General features: G+C 39.9%; 1 protein-coding gene across 1 annotated transcript in view; it reads right to left on the bottom strand.

Annotated features, from left to right (window-relative positions):
• Positions 1–26,525, bottom strand: part of F13A1 (coagulation factor XIII A chain) — a 163,051-nt gene that overhangs the window by 96,206 nt on the left and 40,320 nt on the right. The window contains exons 4-5 of the mRNA XM_017970932.4: positions 17,375–17,626; positions 2,269–2,387 (exon numbers count right to left, since the gene is read on the bottom strand). Coding sequence (XP_017826421.4) covers positions 2,269–2,387; positions 17,375–17,626 — 371 coding nt within the window. The remainder of the gene's footprint in view (positions 1–2,268; positions 2,388–17,374; positions 17,627–26,525) is intronic.

The following is a 26,525-nucleotide window of genomic DNA, read 5'->3' as shown; positions in this document are numbered from 1 at the left end:
GAGTCTCAGGACCTCAAAAGTAATGTAAGTCTTCATGCATTTTGAAAATAAAGAGCTCTCAGGTGTATCACAAGAAGGCACTTCACACTACTTAGTTTGCATCCAAACTAGTAGGAGACCTCATATAGTGACAGTCCCTCTAAGGTTTCCCCTCTTCTGAGACAAGGTAGACCCCAGGATCAAGGAGAAGCCAGAAGGCCCGCAGAAAGTAGATTACACTATCAAGGGAAGAGTCTCATACCAGTTCAATTTCCTTAGAAAGAACTGCTAGCCACAGGCAATACCAGACTTCTTTTAAAAAAGGAATAAAGATCACATAGCAAGACAGGAATTTTTTTTTTTTTTTTTTTTGACACGGAGTTTCGCTCTTGTTACCCAGGCTGGAGTGCAATGGCGCGATCTCGGCTCACCGCAACCTCCGCCTCCTGGGTTCAGGCAATTCTCCTGCCTCAGCCTCCTGAGTAGCTGGGATTACAGGCACGCGCCACCATGCCCAGCTGATTTTTTGTATTTTTAGTTGAGACGGGGTTTCACCATGTTGACCAGGATGGTCTCGATCTCTTGACCTCGTGATCCACCCGCCTCCTTACCTATACCTCACTGTAAGAGATTTCTCTGAATACAGAAACCTTGCCTGCTATCCACCCAAGTATTTGTGACAGAAACCACAATCATAATGGCTAATTACCATGCAAATCTTTATTCAGCCCAGTTAAGAATACACACTCTGGGTGTATCCCAAACTGATAGAATGGATGCAGTAATGGGTAATTGCACTAGTTCTTCAGGTATGCCAATAGCTCAGTATTTTGGTTCTTATTAAGCAGCTTCTCTCGGCTGTTTTTGCTGGGCATGATAGCAACTAACTGGAGAGTTAAAGAAATAGTCATAGAACTGATTGATTCCCTGTATTACTGCAAAAAGACTTGGCTGGTTATTTTGGCCAAAGGGCACAAACCAATAGCCTCTTTGAGTAACAGAAAATACAGTCAGTGACTGTGCTCCAGGGTGTCTATCCAAAGCCAAGCTGGCTGAGGAGTGCCCTGACTGGGCTTGGGACACCTTTCCAGACCTCCTTGCTGCCCACCTTGACGACTTTTCTTCTTGTTAGCTATCTATAGGTTGTCACATTTGGGCCATAAATAGAATCACCAGGCTAAAGGCTAGAAATTGAGGATCCAAGGGTTGCATGTCACTGAGGAGGGGATAGCTTGATACGAGGGAGCCAGGCAGGAGTCCAAAAACAAGGGGTGCCAACATAGCTCAAGCTTGGCAGGACATCAGAAATGCAGGCGGGCAAGCCTGAGCACTGGGCATGTAATTCTCTGGAGTCGGGGTGAAGAAGCTGGTCATAAAGCCAGGCAGGCAGATGACACAGGGACAGGAGCAGTGGGTGAGGAACACAGGGAGACCCCATATGGAGGTCAAAGCAAGGCATCCAGAGCCAAGAAAGTATCCTGTGACCTGGTGCAGCCAGATGCCGCGAAACCTCCCCACTGGCTACCCAGAGCCATGCACAATTCCAGCCATCCCAGCCAAAACTCCCCGAGAAATGGCATTCACCCCCTCTTGTGTTGCTAATTAAAAATCATTTTGAAATCACAAGATATGCATTCATTTATGGAAAACTGGTAAAATATCATTCATTTGCTCCACTGTTAAAGATACCAAGCTGAAATAGTTTGAATGACTGAATATCTTAAAGAAATGCCATTTTCTACTTTATGTCTAGACAGTAACTTGAGTTTGCAGCTGATAAAATGTTTCTAGGTAAAAGCCCAGGTGGCTGTTCTTTGATGAAATAACACTGTTTTCTAATTAGCAGTACCCTAGGCTAACACTTTTTGGAAAAAAAAAACCAACAAACTATTTGTTTGAATTGGGCACACCCCTTGCGGTTTTCTTTGCATCACTATCAAAATAACTTTCTTTCTAAGAAAAGGAAAACTTCAGTCCATTCCAGGTTGACCTAAAGAGATCTCACTGTTCTAAGTGGCCAAAGCATTTCTCAATAGAATGTCACATTATTCATGGAATCTCTCATTTCTGTAACACTGTAATACCCAGAGATATGTGGTTTCAGCTGATAAATTATGCAGTTGTCTTTATGAGTCCCTACTCCTATACTCTCTGCCTTGGAGTCTCCAGTCCTAAAAAGCAGGAAATTGTGCTTGTCTAATATCGATATATGGCACCCTGCAGGGATACATGTGACAAAATATATGAAGTAAAAATGTCCTTGACAATAACAAAATTTAAATGGCTCACCTGACCATAGCTCCAGCTCCTAGTCTTGATGTCATTGACCTCTCCATAAAAAATTACCCCGATGTCGTTCAGGACATATTCTTCTCTTTCTTTCTCATCATCCAGATACACAGCATCATCTGCATCAGAATTTAAACATAGTGACCATTACCAAACCAGACTGTTTTCAAACACTTGCAAGTTTCTTTTGTTTCTAAACTGCACTTAATGAACCAAAATTTTTTTTCTTTTTTTTTTTTGAGACAGAGTTTTACTCTTGTTACCCAGGCTAGAGTGCAACGATGTGATCTCAGCTCACCACAACCTCCGCCTCCTGGGTTCAGGCAATTCTCTTCCCTCAGCCTCCCGAGTAGCTGGGACTACAGGCACGCACCACCGTGCCCAGCTAATTTTTTTTTTTTTTTTTGTATTTTTAGTAGAGACGGAGTTTCATCATGTTGACCAGGACGGTCTCGATCTCTTGACCTCGTGATCCACCTGCCTCAGCCTCCCAAAGTGCTGGGATTATAGGCGTAAGCCACTGCACCCGACCAACCAAATTTTTTAAAAATGCTCTTTGTTTCATTAAGCATGGCTCATTTTCCAATATTTTAGTAACAGTGAAGATAATCAGCATCAGAGTTCAGTCTATAAATGATGACATTTGTTGCAAAATGCTGGCAAACTCTGGCTCTTTAAGTTCCAAGCAGCAGAGTTAAATTGATATGTCTCATTAAACATTTTATGATTCCTGTGCATCAGTAGTTTCAGAATTCTATGATGCTGATGTAAATCTCTAACACAAATTAAAATATAATTTCCAACCTTCTAACATTAATAGAAAACTAGATGAATTGAAAATGGTTTTTAAAACAAATCTGGGACACAGGACAAGGCAACAGCCTAATTTGTCATGTCATGTCTATTTTGTGGCCCAACACTGGCAAGAGGAAAGCAGTAGGTCATCTCCTTTTAATGAAAGATACTTGTGGATGTGCCAGTATGTATGTATGTCCAACTATCTTCCCTGGCCAATGTCTTTCACTGCAAGGACTTCTCTTCCCTGTGGCTAGAATCTCAGGTGGGTCATGCTCCCCGTCTATCCACTTGGTCATCAATCGGGTGCTTATTCCCAGGCCTGGTGGGAGAGCAGCAGCAAAGCAGCTTTAATACAGACAGGACCCTACAAGTGTAAGTTGCACTCAGGAAAATGTGTGTATTTGGAACAAGCATCTAAATGTTTTTATATGAATTCTACCTCAAGGTGACAAAATAATTGATGATAATAAATGCAAAATGAATGGTAGAATTAGAATGTTGCAATTCCTAATGAAATAATGAATTGAGACAGAAATAATTCGTTAAGAAGGAAACTTCATAATGGATGGATAAGACTAAAAAAACTTGACCGGGTAATATTGATAAGCCTAAACAGATGTATCTCCTGCTAGGATGAATGTCCTGGGAAGCAATGGCATGACTTATGAAGTATTTTTCTCCCATCCTCCAAAAAAATGTGCCACTTGAAACTGAATCTGATAGAGTCTCTAGATCTAACTAGCTGCTTAACAGAAAATGCCACAGCGGTTAGAGAAACATATTTCATGCCACCAGGGGATAGACTCAGCAAAATTCAGAATATGGAAAGTTCTACATAAAAAATGACTCCGTTTCAGCGATAAGTTTGTGGCATGAAGAAGCAGATGAAGAGGATTACTCTAGAGGAAAAGATTTAAGTGACATACCAACCAAATTTAATCTACATACCTTAATCCAAATAAACTAGCTAAAAAGATAATTTTTAGGCATTGGGAAAACTAAAGATAGTTCATCAGATAATACCTAGAAGATCTTGTTGATTTGTATTAGCTGCAGTGATTACACACACACACACACACACACATACATACACACATATATAGGTGCATATGTATCTATGTATACTGCGTATATGTCTATTTTCTTGAAACTGCATGCTAAAATATGTATGAGTAAACTAATATGATTACTAGAATTTGTCTGAAGATGCTAAGGCGAAAAGCAAGGGAAAAAAGGATAGATTAAGCAAATGTGGCAAAATCTTGATAACTATTCAGCCTGAGAGACATATAAGTAGATATTCATTGTGCTATTCTTTCTGTTTTTGAGTTTGTCTGAAAATATTTATAAGAAAAATTAAGTTTATCAAAAGATATGAAACTCAAATACAAAATATTTCCAATTGGATGTGAAAATTCAGTAACATAAAGATAAAAATTCTACCCACATTAGTCTATATGACCAATGTGAACCCAGCCAAACTTCTACTCAGGATTTTTGGAACTTCGCATGCTCTTTCAATAAGTTTATCTGGAAAAAACAACATGAAAGAAAATAGTCAGGTCAGGCAGGGTGTGGTGGCTCATGCCTGTAATTCCAGCACTTTGAAAGGCCACAGTGGGTGGATCACTTGAGGTCAGGAGTTTGAGATCAGCTTGGCCAATACGGTGAAACCCCATCTCTACTAAGAATACAAAACTTAGCCAGGTGTGGTGGTGCGTGCCTATAATCCCAGCTCCTCAGGAGGCTGAGGCAGGAGAATCACTTGAGCCCAGGGGGTGGAGGTTGCAGTGAGCTGAGATAGCACCATTGCACTCCAGCCTCGGTGACAGAGTTAGGTTCTGTCTGAAAAAAAAAAAGAAGAGAAAATAGCCAAAAGCTAATATGTTGAAAATGAAGAAAGACTGAAGTACTTAAGGTAAGTTAAACTTTGGACCCCAATTTATAGTTTCCTGCATCTATGCCCTTTGCCATGTTTCTAGTAGTTCTTCCCTCTAAATGTGGAATATCCTCTCTTGACTTTGGGCTTATTTTGGCTAATAAGGTGTTAGCAGAAGCAAGTAGGGGTATAAAATGTGACTGCACAGCTGAGCTGCTATTACTCTGAGGAAAATATGCCCCAGCAAGCCCACTGGTCAAAGAAGGATGTGAGGCACCAGAGCAGAGGGTCTCTGGAGCTCTCAGGGAGAAAAAGATCCTCTCCAGCTGTTCCCACCTGAAGCAGAGGTGGTCAGTCAAATATAGATGAGCCCAATCCTAGCCAAGCCCCCGATCCATGAATAGGTGCTTATTGTTGTATGCCACTGAGATTTTACAGTTCTTCCTTATGTAGCAGTACTGTGATTATAGCTAACTGCAACAAAGCTACACTTAAAACTGACATTAGCACAGTGATGGACAAATACACGGAAGGATCTAGATGTATATTAACTCATACTTAGATATATATTAAATAATAAAGATGGCACTTAAAATCAATAGGTAATAATAGATCTGATCAATATATGTTGTTTTGACAGCTCGCTATCCATGTGAGAAAAAAAGTATGTCAGTAAGAGCTCTCTGTTTCTCCCACCATATACAAACTCGATCCATGGATTTAAGAGGTGCATGTGTGTCTCTTCCTGACAATCTTTATTTCTCCCGACATGTTCCAGGTATAAGCAGATAGAGAAGCATAACATTCAATAAATACATGATAAAATGCTTGACTCCACTAATAATCAGAGACATAAAAACCAAATTAACCATGAAATCCCAATGAGATATCATAATTCTCATACCATATTGGCAAATATTAAAACAAATGGTTAACCATCAGTGCCAATGAGGGGATGAAAAGATGGACACTCTTATCTATTGTGGCTGTAGTGTAAAATAGTGCAGCCTTTTAAAAGGGTAATTAGGCAATATCTATGCAAATTTAAAATGTGAATTCACTTTGCCCAAGCAATGCTATTTCTAGATGTCTATTCTACAGACATCGTTGGTACAAAATGTATGTGAAACATTCAAAATGGCATAACATGCTATAGTGAAAATAGGAAACAATCCAAAGAGTTCAAACAAAAGACCAAAACAATGATGATATAACCATACCAAGCAGCCATTCAAAAGAAGATGCACGTATATACTGCAAGATATACTGTGTGAGAAAATGAGGTACAGAGCAAAAGGTTGACACAATCTCATTTGTAGTTTAAAAAAACCTAAACTCTTTCAGTATATATATGCATATCAATATATGAAATGATAGCAAAATGTCTGTAATGATATGTACAATTAAGGTTGATTTTCTCTGGGGATTCTCTAGGATTGGAAGATCGGTGAAAAGAAAAGTTTACTTTCAGTCATACATATGTACATGTGCATTTATTTGAAAAGAAGAATATATTCAAATAGTTGTTTAAAAACGAAAAGCACTGAAAATACTTTAAATGAATGACATTACAACTAAGTGTTAATTGTTGGTGTCTCTGATTTGTAGCTCTTTGAGCTCTTTTTATGCTTTTATTATTTTTTATTTGTCTAAGGAGACTTTTTCTATCAGAAAAAGTTATTTTTAAATGTGTTTCCATTTAAGTGAAGCTACCCATTTAATAAGAGATTAACAAGTTCAAGTTTTACGCATTAGTTTTTCTTTAAGAGCAATAGGTTGTGCTCTTTTTTATTATCCATGTCCTTAAACACAACTTTTTTCTCCTTCTTTAAGTCTCCCTGAACCCTTTTCTTTCCAGCAGAGACTGAACCTTGCTCCCTTAGTGCCCTATGGAGGCTGGGTAACATTTATCCCACTGTACAGACATTACTGTTTAATTATTATATTTATTGAATAAGCATGTGTTTAAGTATATACTATTTAAATTTTTTTAAGTAGTAGCATGTAAACAAGCATTGTTATACTGATTATTTACTGCCAGGAACTTTCTAAGTGCTTTATAACAAGACCCATGAACTCATCAACACTCATAACAACCTTGTAAGAAAGGTAGCCCCATTTCACTGAAGAGGAAACTGAGGCAAAGAGAAACACAACTATTCCAAGGTCATCTAGCTATTGAGTTGTGAAGCTAGGATTTGAATAAGCTGCCTTCCAAGTAGTCTGTGGCTCTTGGGTCCAAGAGATTGAATGACTGTGTCCCCAGCCCCCAGCATCGTGCCTTGGAACATGGTAGGAAATCAATCAATATGTACCGAAAGAATGAGAGATGGGGATGATGTCTGGAGCTTAGAGAGTAAGGGAGAAGTCCAAGAAAATGAAGGATTTACTTTTGGGCTTTGGGTTAGTATTGATGGGATGTGATAAATTTAGGTGGCAAAGCATGAACAGAGAGGAGTTCTGGAGCTTCAGACTAGGCCACCCTTTCCCTTCCAATGCTTGAATTAAATCTCACCTCAAACAGCCAGGCATTATCATGAATCCAAAATACAGCAAGGAAATCAAATAGGAAGTCTTGATTTTAATTTTAAATTTATTTATGATTTTAAAAGAAGATTGAGGGTGGAAAGTAGTGCTTTATTTCCCCAGTTTTATTCAGATCTGTCACTTTAAAATACAGATGTCCAAAGCAAGGTTTAAAAAAATATATCATGATGGAAACTCCAAAATACTCCCCTTGCTTGGAAGACTAGCAAAAATAGAAAAATGTCATCGTTTGCTCCTGGAGATTTTTGCTGTTGGCTTTTTATTAGTGTTTTTGTTTGTTTTTAAATTTTTGGTTAGCTTCAATGGGGTGGGGTTTTACTAAGTTTCAGGGGGAAGCTAGTTCTTCACTCAGTGAAGTGGGAGACTCAACTAACAGCAAAAACAAACCAACAAACAACTCACGATCGCAGAGACCCAGGGATTTGGACTGGTAGAAGGTAGATGTGTGTGAAGCTTGTGTGGAATGTGGGAGCTGGACGCAGTACTTAACTAAGTGAAGTCTGAGGGGGAAATAAGATCTAGCCAGCTCCCAGAGCAGGAGTGGCTGCAGCATGGACCAACTGACAACTCCTTGAGTGTAGGTGACTTCTGGCAGACAAGCACCATTACAATAAAACTCCAGAGAAAAACAGATTACACATTGGTAAGTGTGACACAGCACCTCCATCCGCTGCCCACAGCAGCCCCGTCACCAGAACAGACCTTCAAAATGCCTCGTAAATAACCACCCTTGTAGGCTGACTAACAATTTACAAGAGGCCAGTAGTGAAGAATAATGACCTCATTTATTTTGCTGTTCATCTGGTGGGAATAGGAGGGTAGTTAAGAAAGAAAAGAGCGGGCCAAGAAATTTTAGGGTGGATTTTAGTCACCCTCTGACATTCCCACTGTCCTCCCCACCCAGAGAAGATAAGGATTTATAAGAAACATGTAAATACAAATGCTGAGCTTATTGATTTTAGTATCTGTATAACCTCTTTGCCAGAAGGAGGATCATTCATCATCGCATGGGCTGATACATTCCTTCTTCTTATTTACATGCCATTTCGAAGTCACAGCAAGTTCCATTTCCTTGGTCATTAGGCTCAAGACCAGCAAAGGGAGCCCCGGAATTAAACAAAACTATGGTGCCAGGACAGCTATCCCACCAGGTCTCTTAAACAGTTTAAATCAGAGTCTGATGTCGTTTCTAAATCTTAGAAGGACTAATGGTTTGGCCCTTCAAAAAGGCAAAATGTGTCACCATTTAGGGAGGGAAGGAATTTACAGTAAGGGGATTAGGAATCACTTCCACTTGCTTCCCCCTTTATATAAAAGCTGAGCACCAGATAAAAGAGGAAAGATTCATGCTGGGAGTATGTAATCATTCTGAGAGGGAGTGTCTTGGCCTGCAGAGTAAATGTGACTCAGGACTAGTGTCATCATGGTATGTTTTTCCATCACAAAGTACATCAACGGAGTGGCAAATCCTAACAGGCTGTGTGCACTGTGGCATACCAGGAGTAACTTCCTGTCAGTGGGAGTTGTGAGCATGTTAAGGAATGGCATTTCTAGAGTCTGAGATTTTTATTCTGGAAGGATCCAAACTCACTGCCTTTCTAAAATGGTTCAGTACAGCCACTCCAGAGACCTTGCTTGCCTACCTATTAACACTGGAATGGAATCAATCTATGAAGCACAGCCAGTGGTTCCTCCAGTCGGCTGAGTTTGCCTGTTCCCTTTTAGCCCCTTCGGTATAAAGTGGAGTAGTTTGCCAGGAATGGTATCCTCAGAATAACAATTATTAACACCCCTTCTGTTGGAGACCCTTGAGCCTGGACCAGAATTTGCAACCTCAAGCTACCGCCATTCATCCATCAACTACAGAGATTGATAGCATATCTCCCGCCATGCCCACAACAACACAATTACCCGTGCATGGTACAGCAAAGTTTACATTCCTTATAAACACATCTCACACCAGCTTGAGAAGATCATTGGATTTGTGCTAACTTGACTATTTTGCTGGTTAAGGACTGTTTAGAGTACTGAGGTATCTTCAGAAGCTAGACTATTATTCATGAAGCAATTCTACAAAGAAAATGTCAGAGCTTCCTTACTTAGCACATATCCTCTAAGGGAGCCTGTGCCCTTGTTGGCATGCTTTAATTTTCTTCTTAGAGAAAGCTTTCATTTGATCTTGTAAATATCAACATGAATGTATTTATTCATTTATTTATTTATTATGGCAGAACTTTCCACATTGATTAGGTCATCAGAGAATCTTCTTGGCTGGCCATCTACTGTTTTTTCTTTTGCTACACAAGGCCAGATACTGATGGCTTTTGTTTTAAAAATATAAGCACTTACCCTGACTGAGTCAGGATGCCCAAGTGTTAGCCCCAGTTTGTTTCTTAATTTTCTATAGGACTTTGAGAAATGCATGTAACATCACAGAACCTGCTTTCTCTCTTGAAATCTGAGTTTAATAATCATCTTCTTGTCTCTCAGAGTGATGATTATCAATTCAGTTCAACAAACATTTACTAAACATCAACTCAATTACAGGCACCATGAAGGGATGAATGAGATAAGGCTTATGTCTTCCAAACACACTATCTAGGGGGATACTGGCTATGACCACACTTTGAAGAGTATGAGAGACTCTACAAGAAAGGAAATGTAAACCACATGAATTGGTGGAGAACGTGACCCTGCATTAGAAACTTCCAACCATGCTCTTTCTGGGAGCAGCTTGTAAAGACCTTCCCAGCTTGCTCCTGGAGTCACATACATGCCATTGGAAAGAAGGTTTACTTTGAGGTCTCTGGGATGCCCTCTGATTACAGAGCCACACCAAATGATCCTTGCTTGGCATAAAAAGCACAATAAGCCTCTAAGTGATTCAGACACTGGGAAGAATGATACATACTATTTTATTTAAGAGGAGTATTGAGTATTGAGTAAATCAGGGCTAAAAGTTTTGCATATGCTTTATTAAAACCATAAAAATTCAATTAACCAACTATTTGATTATTATTCTTTTTTATTTTTTAATTATTCTTTAAGTTCTTGGGTACATGTGCAGACGTGCAGGTTTGTTACATAGGTATACACGTGCCATGATGGTTTGCTGCACCCTGTCATCTACATTGGGTATTTTTCCTAATGCTCTCCCTCCCCTCAGCCTCCCACCCCTAGACAGGCCCCAGTGTGTGATGTTCCCCTCTCTGAGTCCATGTGTTCTCATTGTTCAACTCCCACTTATGAGTGAGAACATGGGGTGTTTGGTTTTCTGTTCCTGTGTTAGTTTGCTCAGAATGATGGTTTCCAGCTTCATCCATGTCCTTATGCAAACACTGTTCTGGGTGCTAGGCAGGGTGCAAAGCTAAGTCACTGGCTAGTCTCTCCTCATTCCCCAAATAGGTTGGAGTCCCCTGTTTTATGGAATCTTGTTGTGCACTGACTTATTTTAGTATTTTTTACAATTGTAATTCGTTTTTTAGTAGGATCTCCTTTGTAAAAACCTTGCTAGAAGCTATACAAAGATTGTGCCTGCCTTTTTCACTGCCATATTCCCAGTACCTAATTCAGTATTGACTCTGAATTTTTATGAATGAATACATAATACTGTTGTACTACACACAGGTAATTGTGTTGTCATGGGCGTAGGATGAGACATACTATCAATATTTGTGGATTGATGGATGAATGGCTCTAGCCTGAGGGTGTAAATTCTGGTCTGGGCTCACAATCTCTAAGACAAGGGATGGTGGTCATTTTTACTCTGTGGACCTCAGTCCCGGTGACTTACTCTATTCTGTACAAAAGGGGCTAAAAAGACCATATATAATGACAAAAGCAAATAGACTAAGGATAAATTTAATAAAAAAATACAAGTGGGTCGTATTTATTTATTTGTTATGAAAAGCATCCAAGATACTGGAAACATATTGATTTCTTCATATTAAATTAAAATGATTTCTTTGTTTAAAGAAAAATCAAAAATATCCCACACTGAATAAAAAGGAAATATTAGATGCTAATTTGGTGTCAGATGCTGAGAGAGAGAGAAACGCACACACGCATCCCCCACAGACACACTCTTCTCAGCACACGGGATATGTTTTTGACTTTTCTCAAGATGGTGAGGTCTGAGACTACATTTACAATTTATGTGTAATGATAGGGTGCAAATAACCTAGAGAATTTACCTGGGATTATTAAATCCACACAGCAAACATTTATTCAACCTCAAGTGTGCCAGAGGCTGTGGATACAAGGCTGAATGAGGTGAGGGGAAATGGAGTGGGGGAGCAACTTATCAGGAGGAGGAAGATCCCTTAACGGCAACTGATGCCCAATTAAAAATACAGCTCAGTACTTCCCAGAATACTAGGCGCAGATATCAGAAGTCTAAATCTTTCAGAACCTGCTATCTGGCACGAGTGCTAGACTACCAAACCAGAACATTCTATATTTAAATAGTGAAATACATTCAATAATTCAGAGTTCCTGAGTAGCTAGAAAAACATGATGAATTCATAATAACTTCCCGTCTCACTTCTGCTGCCTTTGTGGGTACAGTTCTCTCTAACACCTCGCAGAAGGATTTCCTCCCAGAATGGACCCAAAGCCTGGTTAGCACCACTAAACTAAAAACTAAGCAATTATTCTCCCTGCATGCACCCTACCTTCACTAGTGTGGCATTGCTATTGATCCCCATTAATGATTTAGTGCTTAAGGAGGATAAATTGCCTGTGAATGCAAAGCAGGCAGAAGGACCCTCAGGAGCACAGCTGAGCATTCTCCTATCAATAAGTGCTGTGCGTGCTGCTATAATTTTCAGCCCAGTGCCCTGTGCCACCTCAGACGAAAATCTTGTTCATCTGGCTCTCTTTTGACAATTTCTGGAAGTAGTTTTCTTTCTTGTCTTCTGCTATCTTTTTCACACGGGCAACAGTCTCACCTCTCTCTTTTGACCTACTTTCCAATTACCAGGCTATACCACTGAGTCCTTTGTTATGCATTAACACACACAAGCATGACACTGCAGGTGATTGCTGGGCCACAGTGTACTGCTTATGTGTAGGGGGTTCATCATCTTGTTCCCTTCTCGGATTGCGCTTTGAGTGCTAGACTGGGGAAACCACGAGATGACCTCTTTTTCTCGCTTCATTAAAAAAAATGTGTGCAGTGCCCAAAAGCATGGTCGTTGGAGAAGGTCAAGGAACAAAATAGTGCACAGGATCCCTCTGCATTAAGGAAGGAGAATTTGCTCCTGAGACAGAATGGGAGAGAAGAGTTTGGAGAATAAAGGAGAACAGTAGTAGAGAGAGAAAAGGGGTGGTAAGGAGGAGAAAGACTGGAATTCGCTTCAGGATAGAGCCACTGAAATTTGAAGAAGAGTAAATTATACTCTCCTGAGTTTTAAAAGTACTGCTTATTGTTTTTCTTTCTTGTTAGAGACAGGCTGGCTGGGCTGCTTTGAACTCCTGGGCTCAAACAATCCTCCTGCCTCAGGTTCCCAAGTAGCTAGGACTGCAGGCTACTCTAGGGGCCATGCCCAGCTTTATTGTTTTGTGATTATTAGGAAACCAGTGGTTCACTAAGTGCTGACCCCAACCAGCATCAAGAGCATCTCCCAGGAACTGGTTAGAAATGCAAATTCTCAGGCCAGACCTCAGACCTACTCAACCTGAGGGCACTGCACAGAAATGTCTGAACAAGCCCTCCAGGTGATTCTGATGTGCTCTAAGCTTGGTAATCACAGAGAGCATCCTTCCTCTTCTCACCCTCCATCCTAAGCTGCAGTTAAGGTCTGGACATTCACAGATGTGTGTGACTGTTTTTGCTGTTATTGCCAACATTGAAATTGAAGGTGAAGGTCGAGTTTCTCACTTGCAGCAGTACAAGGGGAAGTAGGATTCCTAGAGGCAGAGGCAGCCATGAGGTCAGAAATCCCTAAGGAATTTGCAGAGATGTCTGGGCCTCCACAGGCCAAGGAATGGGGAGAACTGTGCTAGTTTGCCCCATGTTCTGGAAGCAGGGAAGATCCTCCCGGCATGTATTTGTAATAAGCTCACCTTCCACATTCCAGATGACTAGCTCACATCTTCCCTATCAAGCCTCTCATGCCTTCTTTGCTGATGCTTCTCAACACATGACTTTGCCTTATGCTTCACCGACAAAAAAAAAAAAAGGAGTCTCAAAATGGTAACAACCTATTCTCCTTCCATTAAACTAGAAAATCTGCACCCCTCTTCTAGTGTACTCCTCCTGTCTTTGGGGAGGGTGAATAGCCTTCCCCATCACAGGCCCTTCACTTGTTCCCTGGATTCCAACCACTCAAAGATTTCAATCCTTAAACTTCTCCAACTTGGTTCCCAGAATCGCCTGCAGAGCTTTTAAAAACCCTGAAGCCCAGGCTGCACTCCAGAGCAATGACACTCCCCAGATGATCGCAATGTGCATCCAGGGCTGTGAACCACTGTCCTCTCTTTGGACTGCAAACTCTCCTTCCTGCCTTCCCGCTTCCTCTCCATCACCATAAAATAACACTCACTATCTCTTGTCTTTAAAAAAATTCTGCTTTGACCTTCACATCAACATCTAGGTGCTGCAGAAAGTCTTGAGAAAGGTGCCATTTCCTGTGGTCTCGCCTCCTGTTTACAGCGCAGCCTATGACCATCTCCCTGGCCTCTGTCCCCACTACTTTAGCAAAACAGTCCTTTTCAAGAGCACTGAAGACATCCAATCTCCACACTATATGGCTACTTTCCTTATCCTATTCTGCTAATCATAGCATTCAACGGCGTTAACTGCTGTCTTGAATCTGTCCATGTATCCAGCTCTAGGCTCTTTTGATCTTCTTGGGCCCCACTGACTGCTCCTGCTCAGTCTCCTTTGCTGACTTCTCCTTTGTCTTGACTCTTACTTATTAATGACCCTGAATCATTTTTGTTCATTATTGCTCCTAACCGTGCCCATGTTTACGTGTCTAGCTCAGCCATCTCCTTTGAGTTCTAGATTCACTTTATTCAGGTGCTTACTTGACATTTTCACTTGGATGTCTCATAGACATCACCAAATTAACACTTCTGAATGTAACTCTTAGCTTCACCCCTAGTGCTTCCCCTCCACTTCTCACAGTCTTCCCAGCTCTGAAAATGACACCACCATCAGCCCAATTAGCCAAACAAGAAATCTGGAATTATTCTTGAGCCCTCCCATTTCTTTACTTCTCATCTTCGATCCCTGTTCTAAAGACAAAACAGATCTCTGATCTTCTCATCTCCACTGGTACCACCATAGTTTAGTCTATCATCATTTTTCTCCTAGACCACAGCTTCCAAATTGGTCTCTAGTTTTTTCCCACCTTTCTCTAATCCTTTCTATGCACTGAAAACCTAGTGGAGGTCCCTTTATAGACTCTAGGACAAAAACACCTCTAGACCTAAGCCACTGTTTTGGAACAGAGGTATCTGGAAGCTGCTCGTCATGGATACAACTGAAAATCAAGGCAGCAATAAGGTTACTATATTGTTCTCCTCCTGAATAGTTAATCTTTAAAGTTAACATTTCAGGCAACGTGACTAACCCTTTTCCCCTCGAGAAGAGTGGCCACATAAGTTGAAATGCATGCAGACACGTATCCCATTTTACACACATTATACAACCAGAAAAGCTGCAAACAAACCAAGGTCTGGGTAAATTACAGCATTCTGGAAATTTTCTAGATTTCTGAACAGTTATATGAAGTCCATGATTTTCTTTTTCTAATAGAAAGAAAGTAAATAACAAACTCCTGATTAATATATAAGTATAGATTTTTTAATGCAATTTTCTCAGAATAGGCTGCTTCCTACATACTCTCCATCTCATTCTCTTTTGCTTAATTCTTCTCTACTGGACTCCTAAATGATGGTGTTCCTGAAGGGTGGATACTATATTTCACTTCTTTCTCTATCTATATTTTCTCTCTAGGTGCAGACAACTCCCAAATATATACCTCTGATTTTCCTCTTCAGACTTGTCATTTCTGCTTGTCTGTCTATGGTTATCTCCAACTTAACATACTCAAAATCTTGATTTGTGTATCAGTAACTCTGATTCTCTCAGTCTTTTTCATTTTTATAATGTCACCTCATCAACCAGTTGCAAATGCCTTATATCTGGTTGATAAGATTACTACCAACAGGAGTTCATTTTTGAACTGAATATGCCCAGTTAACATTTCCTGTTACCATTTACCTTGAATATCTGACTCATAGATAGGAGTGCTGGGTACAAGATGATGAGGATGGATATATAGGGAGTGTAGGAATAGCTTGGTGTCATTTGACAACACTAGTAGAACAGGTAATTTCCAAGCCACACTGGGCATGGTGGTTCATGACTGTAATCCTAACATTTTAGGGAGGCTGAGGCAGGAGCACTGCTTGAGCCCAGGAGTTTAAGACCAACCTGGGCAACATAGTGAGACCACGTCTCTGCAAAAAGTAAATAAATATAAATATTAATCAAAGAAAAGGTCAGTAGGACCAAGATGTATGTTCTAGATAAGTAGCAAATATTGTTGTCCACTTTTCTATACCTAGGACAGATTAACCCCGATTCAAATGTAACTTTCACATACAAGGGTTATTCAAAATCAGCAATAATGTAGGCTCATTTTGGAACATGTTAGAGAGCAATGCACTGGGGTAGGATGTCATGGGAGGTCTCCTGCCCCCATCTGAGCTTTCATAGCTTCCACTGCCTTATTTCCTAGGACCTACAAGTGGTCTCTCCCACATCGATGCTGCTGCAGCATCAGCATCTGCCTCTGGAATTTAAAACAGCCCTATACCAAGTATGGGAGCAGGGGAGAGGTAGGGAAGAGCAGAGACGAAGATGAGAAGAAAATTCGGTGTGTGACTGAGGCCCAAAAGAGAACTGATGGAGAAATCATTGAACTTGACTGAGTTTATTTGAATATAACTAGATTAAGCTTCTGCCGCAGACAGAAAGACTGAAAATAGCACTAGAGATCAAGTTGTATTGTGTTAAAGTACAGTTACATCTTTGCACATCCCGAGTTCTGGTTTGCAAAATTTGCACCCACTATGCACACAAACAAGTTTGTGGAATCCTTTAGATGTACAGACTTTCTGTTCTTAAAGCAGGGGGATAGAGAAGTTAGTTTCACTATGAACGGTGTTGACTTTATTTTATTTTTATGAAGTCAGAGTTATAGACTCTAATAATTTTCATAGTCAAGTTTAATAAGCCCAGTCTGTTTATAGAACAAAAGCATCCAAAAGTTATATTGTCAACATATATTAGGTTGGTGCAAAAGTAATTGTGGTTTTTGCAATTACTTTTAATTACAAAAAATGCAGTTAAATAGTTCCACAAATAACTGCAATTTTATATAATCTTCAATTAATTGACTTCATGTATAGAGGTTTTATCCCCATATGCACTGAGGATGAATTTTCTATCTTGCTCATTCAATCATTAAAATAGTATATGCAGGAGAGGTACATGTCTTTAGAATAATATTGCCAGCCCCCCAAAAATAGATGTATTGGAAATACATGAATTTTTTCGGAGACAGAGTCTTACTCTGTTGCCCAGGCTGGAGTGCAGTGGCATGATCATTGCTCGCTGTAATCTCTAACTCCTGAACTCAAGCAATCCTCCCACTTTAGCCTTCCAGGTAGCTGGGAGTACAGGTGGGCACCACCACACCCAACTCATTTTTAATTTTTATTGCTTAGAGACTAGGTATCGAACTCCTGGCCTTAAGTGATCCTCTCATCTTGGCCTCCCAAAGATCTGGTATTATAAGCATGTGCCATGTTACCCTGCCAAATAGGTAAACTTTTAAATGAGAAAACTAAATGCCTGCCTCTTACCTTCACACCAAGGATTGAAGAGAATGTACGTGTCTGTTTCTGGGTTTCGACGGGTTCGAAGTATGCCATAGGGGGTCCAGACAGCAACATACATGCGGAATTTCCCCACGATACATTCGGGGGAAGACTGGACAGACAGCCGCACAGAATTGTCCTCTCTCATGACAACCTTGGCCCCCCACTTTCCACTTTGTAACTCTGGGACTATAGGCACTGGGATGTAGGTTCCCTTGTTCTCCTGCGGGTAGCGACCTATGAGAAGAGAGAAGAAATCCTGGGTTAGATTGATTTCGCAAGCCACTTTGTTCTCACTCTGTTATCTTATAGCTGAAGGGACAGGAGTAATCATTAGATTTGAAATCATCAAACTTAGGTTTGAAGTATATTTCTACTACCAATTAGCTGCATCATAGTAGTTGATTTTCTTAACTTCTGTGAGCCTTGAATTTGTCATGTCTACAAAAAACTCCAAATAAAAAAAATTTCTGGATAACGTTGTTGGTTAGACAATGAATTCAAATAAGATGTAAAAACACAAATTTCAATGTAAAAACAAAGCTTATAGGGCACCATAAGGTTATTCCCTGAATTTCAGCCTTCTAAAAAGTTAGATTTGTTATATCAAGTGGATATAACATTAGTTACCCAACCCTATTTTTAGGGCCATAACACAAACGGTTTTTATTTATTCTGAATATAATTTCTTTATTTTTTATGTTATTACCTAGAATATGATTATACTTATAGGTTGCCTTATGTAACCATTTCCTTATTCAACCTAACAATGTGTTTGGTGCCAATCTCATTAGTGATTTAGGCTTTTGTCATGGACAATGGTTAAGCGTTGAGGTTCCATTGGCAAAGGATCTGGGTTTGAAACTTGACTCCACGACTTCTAACCCTGGCCACCTTTGGCAAATGATTTGACCTTTACAAATCCTTATTTCCTTCCATTTTTCTTCATCAGTAAATGAGAATACTACTACTACTTATCTCATAGAAAAAGAGAATAAAATAACATATGTAAGATGCTTTGCACATAGTTTCTCATGCATAACATACTTGGATGTTTTTAGCTGTTATTTTAATAGAAGTTTAAACATCAGGGCATTTTACCATATTTTCATGCTCCTTATATATACGCTGTCTCAAGGTTAATCTTATTTTTCTTTATTGTTGTCATTTGGGCCAAATTCCTATTTCGTAGTCATAAACTCAAAACTAAGTTTTACCATTGGGTTCTGGAACTAGGTGCAGAAATTCAACCTCATGGCATTCTTTAACTCCCTGGCTCACTGAGTAAAAGTTTACAGTTTAGTTTACAGGATAATGAAGTTTATAGACCATTTTCTTAATAATTTCATATATAGGATATATGAAATTATATATTATATATAAATTAAAAATAGCTCTAAGTTTGATTATATATCACAAATATAATTTGATATATAATCAAACTTAGAGATATTTTAAACTGAAACAAATCATTTATTTACAAACTTTTCCAAAATGTAACAGATGAATTATTCTTGACTTGAAGAAACATACAAACCAGGCAAATCTGCAAATTATTTTTATTGCAAGCAGAAGAATCTTCAAGAGCAAAAAACTTACCTACTTCAGTTGCTTCCTACAAAGCATGTAGAGGATTCCACATTAATGCTTCATTTTTAGCCTCCCTAATTACTAATTTCAAAGATCTTTAACAGAGTCTTTGGTAGGCATATTGACATTCTAAGGAGGTGGTTACATAAGTTACTGCTATGTAATTCTGTGAGGATGCTTAATCTTAATGAAAATAATAATTTACATAGTGCAAACCACTGAGAAAGATTAGAACTTCAACACACTATTGGGGTATCAGTTATACCACTCAGAATAAATATCACATATACTCATCATAAATCTGGTGTATACTCATCATAAATCCGGCACAGATTTAAACATTGTTTTCTGCCTAGGTGCCACAGCATCTAAGTGATGCTCTTGCAGACACATGGAACTCAGCCGCTCAGGAACCCCTTCATAAACCCTCCCACAGAAGCATGTTTGTTCCAGAGGAAACTACACCCACCTCCTGTTTCTGCTCCCTCTTTGTGCATACTCCGTCTCGGGATGAGCTTGCCCTTTCCCCCAGAGGCTTTGTTGTTCTCTGGAACCCCTTTCACTGCTGACGTGCAGACATCAAAGGCAATCTTGCCAGGTAAATGGAACCCATAATCCATTTATTACAGTGGTTCCCAGCAGCTGTTGCCACTAACTACTGATTTAGATTTAGAATACACAGTATTTAAAAAACATGCAAGTTTAGTAAAAATAAACTTACAGAGATAAAAATCTACGTGTTAGTGACAGATTTTTTTAAGAAAAAAACAAGGGATGAAAGGAATTTTAAAGCTAATTATGTAAGGATGCACTTTGGGGAATAGCAAAGAACCAGAGGAGTACATCTGAAAGCACTCTGTACCTGCCATGGGCTCAACCTCAGCTTCAACTCTGTGCTAGTTTCCACTTTTGTTTTAAAAGCTTCACTTTTGTCCTAACTTCTACTTTTGTTGGGAACATTGAAAGAATGAAGACGATCACTAGCGTACCCTATTATACTTTAAATTAAGACTTCAAAGACTCATATTAAGTTTCACATATCAAATCCAAGTTAAACAAAAGCAGTAAAGCGAAAGGAAAGCTATGCTTTTTCATGCTGACTTTGAGCCCAGTCATAACCTAATTTAAAGACTACTTTGGACATTTTTTATTTATATTGATATTGCCTAATATGTGCTAGACATTATCCTAAGTGCTAGGGATACAACAGTGAATAAAATGGACAATAACTTCTGTACCATAGAGCTTACATTCCACACACACAAAAAAATCTAAAGCCGGAGGTTTACCATATTCTTATTATCCCTTTATTCCCTATAACAAACAATGAGAAGCAAACCATTATCATCCTAATTTGACAAATCAGGAAACTAAGACACAGAGTCATTAAACAATGTACCCAGGGTGATGTAACTAGCAAATAGTGGAGTTAAAATTTGAACACAGACCATCTGGCTCAAGAGTCACAGTTTTTAACACTAAGCTCTATGGCAGCTGTACGAGCTGAAAATGCTTTGCAGTTGATGAGAACTATGTCAAATTCTGACTTCACAATTAACTACTGGTACAACTTCAGGCAAATCATCTAATTGTCTTAGCTTCCATTTTCATGACTTTGCATTTTAGTTTGGGAAATAAAAAGACAATAGCTTTTATTATGTAATGAAAGCTTTATGCTTAGCACACAGTAGGGGCTGGCTAAGGGAGCACTGTTTTTTTTTTTTTTTTTTTGAGATGGAGTTTCACTCTTGTCACCCAGGCAGGAGTGCAGTGGAGCAATCTCAGCTCACTGCAACCTCCGCCTCCCAGGTTTAAATTATTCTCCTGCCTCAGCTGCCCAAGTATCTGGGATTGCAGGGCCTGCCTCTAAGCCCAGCTAATTTTTTTTGTATTTTTCATAGAGACGGGGTTTCGCCATGTTGGGCAGGCTGGTCTCTAACTCCTGACCTCAGGTGATCCACCTGCTTTGGGCTCCCAAAGTGCTAGGATTACAGGTGTGAGCCACTTCACCTGGCTGATTGTTTTTTTAAGTATAACTTACTAGAAAGTAAAGGCAGATGGAAGAAAGGGGTGACTTTTTTTCCCTCTCTCTGGTTTTGAATCTGAAGAAAGGTAGATGTCCCAGGGAAAGTAGGTTATTTGTGTTAATTGAGATATTGCGGCCAAGGGGAAAGCAATTCATCGGACTCTAATACTTCTGTGTGATCTCAGGCAAAGCACTCATCCCTTCAACTAAAACTTCTCACAGTCTGTAAAATGGAGATCGTGGTGGTCATAGTTTGTGATAGGGAGGATAGCTCAATAAGTGGCAGTTACTGTTACTTCCCTATTATCCTGGGGTTTCTGATTCCTCTAACGGATCCTTCTCTGCTCCATCTGTGGGAAATTAGGGTGGGTTTACCAACTGTCAACAAACCTAGAGAAGCCCAAATCTATTTCAAAGACCAGTTTATCCCAGATTTAAAAAACCTTGATCTGACTGATTTTTCCTTTAGGAGGACTTGTACGAGCCAAAAACAAAAACAAAAACAACAAAAAAAGTGACGTTATTCACTAGTAACCAAAAATCCTGAATAATTCCAGAATCATCATGAAGTCACCTGAAACCTGCCAATCATAATTTCTGATTTTCTGAGTCATTAATGATCACTGTAATCTCCATTCATCTCTTAGAGCAATGGTTAGAAAACTATAGTCTGTGGGCCAAATGTAACTTGCCTGTTGTTCATATAAAGTTTTATTGGAACATAGTTATGTTGATTTGCTTGTGTATTATTGTGCTGCAAGAGCAGAGCTGAGTAGTTGTGACAGTCCATATGGTCTGCAATGCCTAACATAGTTAGTACTTGTCCTTTACAGTAAACAATTGCCAACATCTGCCCTAGAGCATTTCACATTTTATTTATTTATGGAATGACTTATTACAGGCTCTTGGTATCTAACACTTGAGCCTAAGAAGAAAATACCATCACCTAGTTTCTCTTTCCAAGAAGAAATATGTTTCTAAACTATTCACAAACATTCATACTCCTAGTAGGTCAACATTTAGTTTCCCGTAAGTCTCCTAGTTAAATTCCCACAGTCTCAGGGGTGTTGAAAACACAGGAAGTTTGTAGCTTTTTATTGATTTTATGAATCACAGCTAAAACGTTCAATTTTAATGCTGCAAAAGTTGTTTAGAGTTGCCAAGGCAGTTCACATAGCGATGAAAATAAAGTAACAGGAATGAAGTTTTCTTGGGGTCCTCAACAAAACCTCTGGAGGAAATATTTACAGATGGGAAACTGAGGCTTGGTGAGGATGTGAGGTGAGCAACATTACATAGCTAGGCAGAGGTGGAAATGGGGCTGGGGACAGGGAAGCCTGTTCTCTTTGCCCCAGGTCACGCCGCCTCTGTGGAGGAAGGTAGAGGATGGTGAAAGGGATCTAGGGAGATGAAAGGAGGCAAAAGAAGAATAAAACTGGAAAGTCTGAAGGAATATGAGGAAAGGAGACATTCAGAAAATATGCTGTGGTGGATAAGAGATGTGTGAGCCAGAAGTGTGGATCAAAGGAGGTAATAACTGAGAGAAGAGAAGGTAGACCCGGTGGAGGGGAACCTGCAAGAGGGTCTCTCTGGGCCAACTTGGATTTGCACTGGGAAGGCTTCCAAAGTAATGTCAGACACCAAGGGTGAAAGCTGAACAAACTTGCTGACACGCTGATGCCACGTGGCCCAGGAACAGGGTCTGGAAGCTCATCAGGGACAAGGAGTGATAAGATGAATTCCAAAGGAAGGAAAAAGAATCCTGATTGGCAGGCTTTTCATATTCCTGTATGGGAAAGTTGGTTAGGAAAGTGAGACCTGATGTGTCAACAGCACCTCAGGTGTCTTGTTGACTGCTCTATTACACCGTGTTTAATTCTGAATGTAATGATTTCAATGACAGCACTGGGGAAGTATTTTCCGTGATTGAATTGTGAGTGAGGAAGTTGTGACAGAGTAGTATTTCATTTCACTAAATAGCCCCTCTCAGCCCCAGGAGTCAGCATGGTTATGAGACCACAATCCAGCTACCCTTGGAACACCCATCCGTCAACATCCATGACTGCCCATTAGCTATCCTTGGCCCAATCTGGATGGGAAACATGACTCCACACAGGGAACCTCCATGCATGTGTTTGCTGAAAGCATATAATGCCTGGATAGACGTGTTTTTCTCCCCCAAATCATGCAACTTTCTGTTAAAAACATTAGAGAGAGAAAAAGAGAATCAGAAAAGGCAACATCCTAGAAAGGAATCCCATTTTGTTTTTAATAATTACAGTCTTTGAAACTGGACTACTAAACATGAGGAAATATTATAATTACCGATTGCATTTTTCCACAAACAAGGGCCATCTTCCCAAGTGATCTGGAAATTAACATATGCTCTTAGTTTAAGTGCTCACTCTCATTTGCAAATGATTATTGAGACCACAAAACTACTGTTTTTTAAGGCAAAAGCTGCTTGGACCATATGCCTGTATTTGCACACCTCATCATCCCTTTACTGAGAACCTCACCCTCCTTACACGTACATGTGTGAAGATGGAGAGATACACCTACCTCAATCCCCTCAGCTGGGAAGAGGGAGGAAGAAGATGAAAATACGTAATTTCATTATGACGTTACTCTTTTCCAACCTTGGCTACCTATGCTTGAGCTTTGTGCACAGTTTCTTCATATTAGTGTTCTTTGCAAGACAGGCAAGAGAAATCCAGCTGCAGCTCAGATTCAGTGCCAGGTGACCCTGCGGAAAATGTCCTCTCAGCCATTCAATGTATTTAGCAAACCAGACAGCACACTGCACTCAAAGCCCAGCATAGGTAGTGACAACTAGAAAAATTCATTGCCTTTAAAAAAATTAATCTTTTGGGTTAGTCGATGGCTTTGAAATATTTTTACATTAAAAATACAGTGTGCTAGGTGGTGATTAGGTTCTCAGGTAGTCTAGAAGGGACATTAAGTAGCATACGGTATGGTCAGTATGGTTGAATATTGTTGCTAATAGAACTGTTCTGACTCCACCTCTCTCATGCCTAGGACCTGGGAGAACATACTTGGCATCAAGGAGGGTTGGTATCAGTGACTGAGAAGACATATCTGTCAATAACTCGTCCCTCCATGTTCCAAAAGAAAGAAGCTGGTAACTCAGGGCACTCTCACTTCTCTCTGCTTTTGGGCATGTCATTGTAAGCCCAGTGGCTGCAGTCTATTCCCCTCATATGCTATACTTAGTAATAAGAATAACTCTGGCCATATTATTAGGGAAACAGGAACCTAGGCGAGCCAGGGTCACAACATTTTTAAATCAACTTCTTCTTAAAACTAGCAAGGCACTTTCCTTGCCAGTCACAACCCACAGTCCTAAAATATTGACAGCTAAGGAAGCAACTTGATAATGCCTGCAAGGACAAACTCCTACAACATCGGAAAGTCCAGATGTCCTAATACCCATAACTATGTACACTTTTGAAATAATGACAGTTATGCTTTGCTGAACCTACACACTAAAATGTCAAGGATCGTTTTCTTTAATCAATAGAATAATGAAGTTTGTCATGCTGTCAGTCCACCCATACGTAACCACAGCTCAGTTTACTCTTTACATAGACAAGACCCCTATATAAGAAAAACTTAAAACAAGGAAATCGCATGCCTCTGCTTGCTTTCTGAGGACACCCTACTTTGTAATGGAGTAGCTTTTAATAAACTGCCCCTTCTCACTGCACTTTGTGAATCACTCTGAATTCCTTCTGTATGAGATCCAAGAACACTCTCTTGGGGTCTGGATCAAGACCCCTTTTCCTATAACAATTATTTGCCAAAAAAGCCCAAACAAACATTTTTCTCCTTAGTTATTCACTTAGATATCTATTCTGCATGTTAGACTGAACTGAAGACATTGTCTAATATGTCTGTATAGCCCCCAAAGAATGTCACAATGTTTTGTACCCACTCGGTACCCAATAAATGTCAGTGGGGCTGAACTGAGCTCTCTGCAAATGTCACTAAGATCATCATGGAGATGTTAGAAGCTCTGAAACAAGATGCCCCCAGCAATCCGGGTGTTCGATCCAAGCACCCTTCACAAAAAAACAAACATTATTATTTATAAACTTTTTCCTTCAGAGGGTGATTTCCATTCCTCTATAAACATATTTGAGCTGAGCTCTGACTCCATCTACCTGCAGACTTCCTTTAAGAGTTCATTCTTATAAGAGGATTGTCTCTAAGGAACACAGGAATATATCATGTCTTCAGCTGAGAAGGTAAATTTCATGATGTTAATTCATTTTTCCATTTGATTCATTTGCTTTTCCCAAGGCACACCTTTCACGTTCAAAATAATCAATCTATTTCCAAATGGGCCCTGGAAGTATGATGGTGACAGCATGATGTATGTGGCAGTGCTGGAAGGAAGAATACAGTCTTAGGATGGAAAGGGAGTGTGCTGAAACCAAGAGGGAACGAGTGCCTGAATAACTCTTAGAAATACCGGCCGGGCGCGGTGGCTCACGCCTGTAATCCAGCACTTTGGGAGGCCGAGGCGGGTGGATCACGAGGTCAAGAGATCAAGACCATCCTGGTCAACATGGTGAAACCCCGTCTCTACTAAAAATACAAAAAATTAGCTGGGCACGGTGGCACGTGCCTGTAATCCCAGCTACTCAGGAGGCTGAGGCAGGAGAATTGCCTGAACCCAGGAGGCGGAGGTTGCGGTGAGCCGAGATCGCGCCATTGCACTCCAGCCTGGGTAACAAGAGTGAAACTCCACCTCAAAAAAAAAAGAAATACCAGGTTACCAACTGCAAAAACAAAGTCCCACCACCAAAAAAGAAACCCTCAAAAAGGCACAGAGACTTAGACTCCCACATAATAATAGTGGGAGACTTTAACACTACCTTGTCAATATTAGACAGATCAACAAGACAGAAAATTAACAAGGATATCCAGGACTTGAACTCAGACCTGGAATAAGTAAACTTAATAAACATTTACAGAACTCTCCACCCCAAATCCACAAAACATACATCTTTCTCAGTATCACATCACACCTACTCTAAAAGTGACTACATCATTGGAAGTAAATCATTCCTCAGTAACTGCACAGCATTTCACAGGTTTAAATGAAATATTGATTGGCTGCTTGTTTGTTATTTTCCTCCCTTATTCCTTCCTGTCTCTATTGTTAAGCACCTTTATTGGCATAAAAGAGGTTTTTAATACCCATTTTTAGACTGCTTTCTAGCCTGGGCAGTAGAGCAAGATTCCCGTTCTCTCTCCCTCTTTCTCTTTCTCTCTCTCTTTTATTTTTTTTCTTTCTCTTTCTCCTTTTCTTTCTTAAAAAAAAGAAAGAAAAGGAAAAAAAAGGCACAGAAATCATGGATGATGGCAACTACGAGGAGAGAAACACATGTCCAAAAGCAAGTCATCTCTTTGAGGACTGTAGAAATCTGCCCTTTCCATTCCTAGATTGCCATTCGCAGATTACATACATATTTCAGATGTTTCCTAAAGAAA

The sequence above is a fragment of the Callithrix jacchus genome, chromosome 4, assembly GCF_049354715.1.
Source record: "Callithrix jacchus isolate 240 chromosome 4, calJac240_pri, whole genome shotgun sequence".
NCBI lineage: Eukaryota > Metazoa > Chordata > Mammalia > Primates > Cebidae > Callithrix > Callithrix jacchus.
This window is presented reverse-complemented; position numbering and strand designations above follow the sequence as displayed.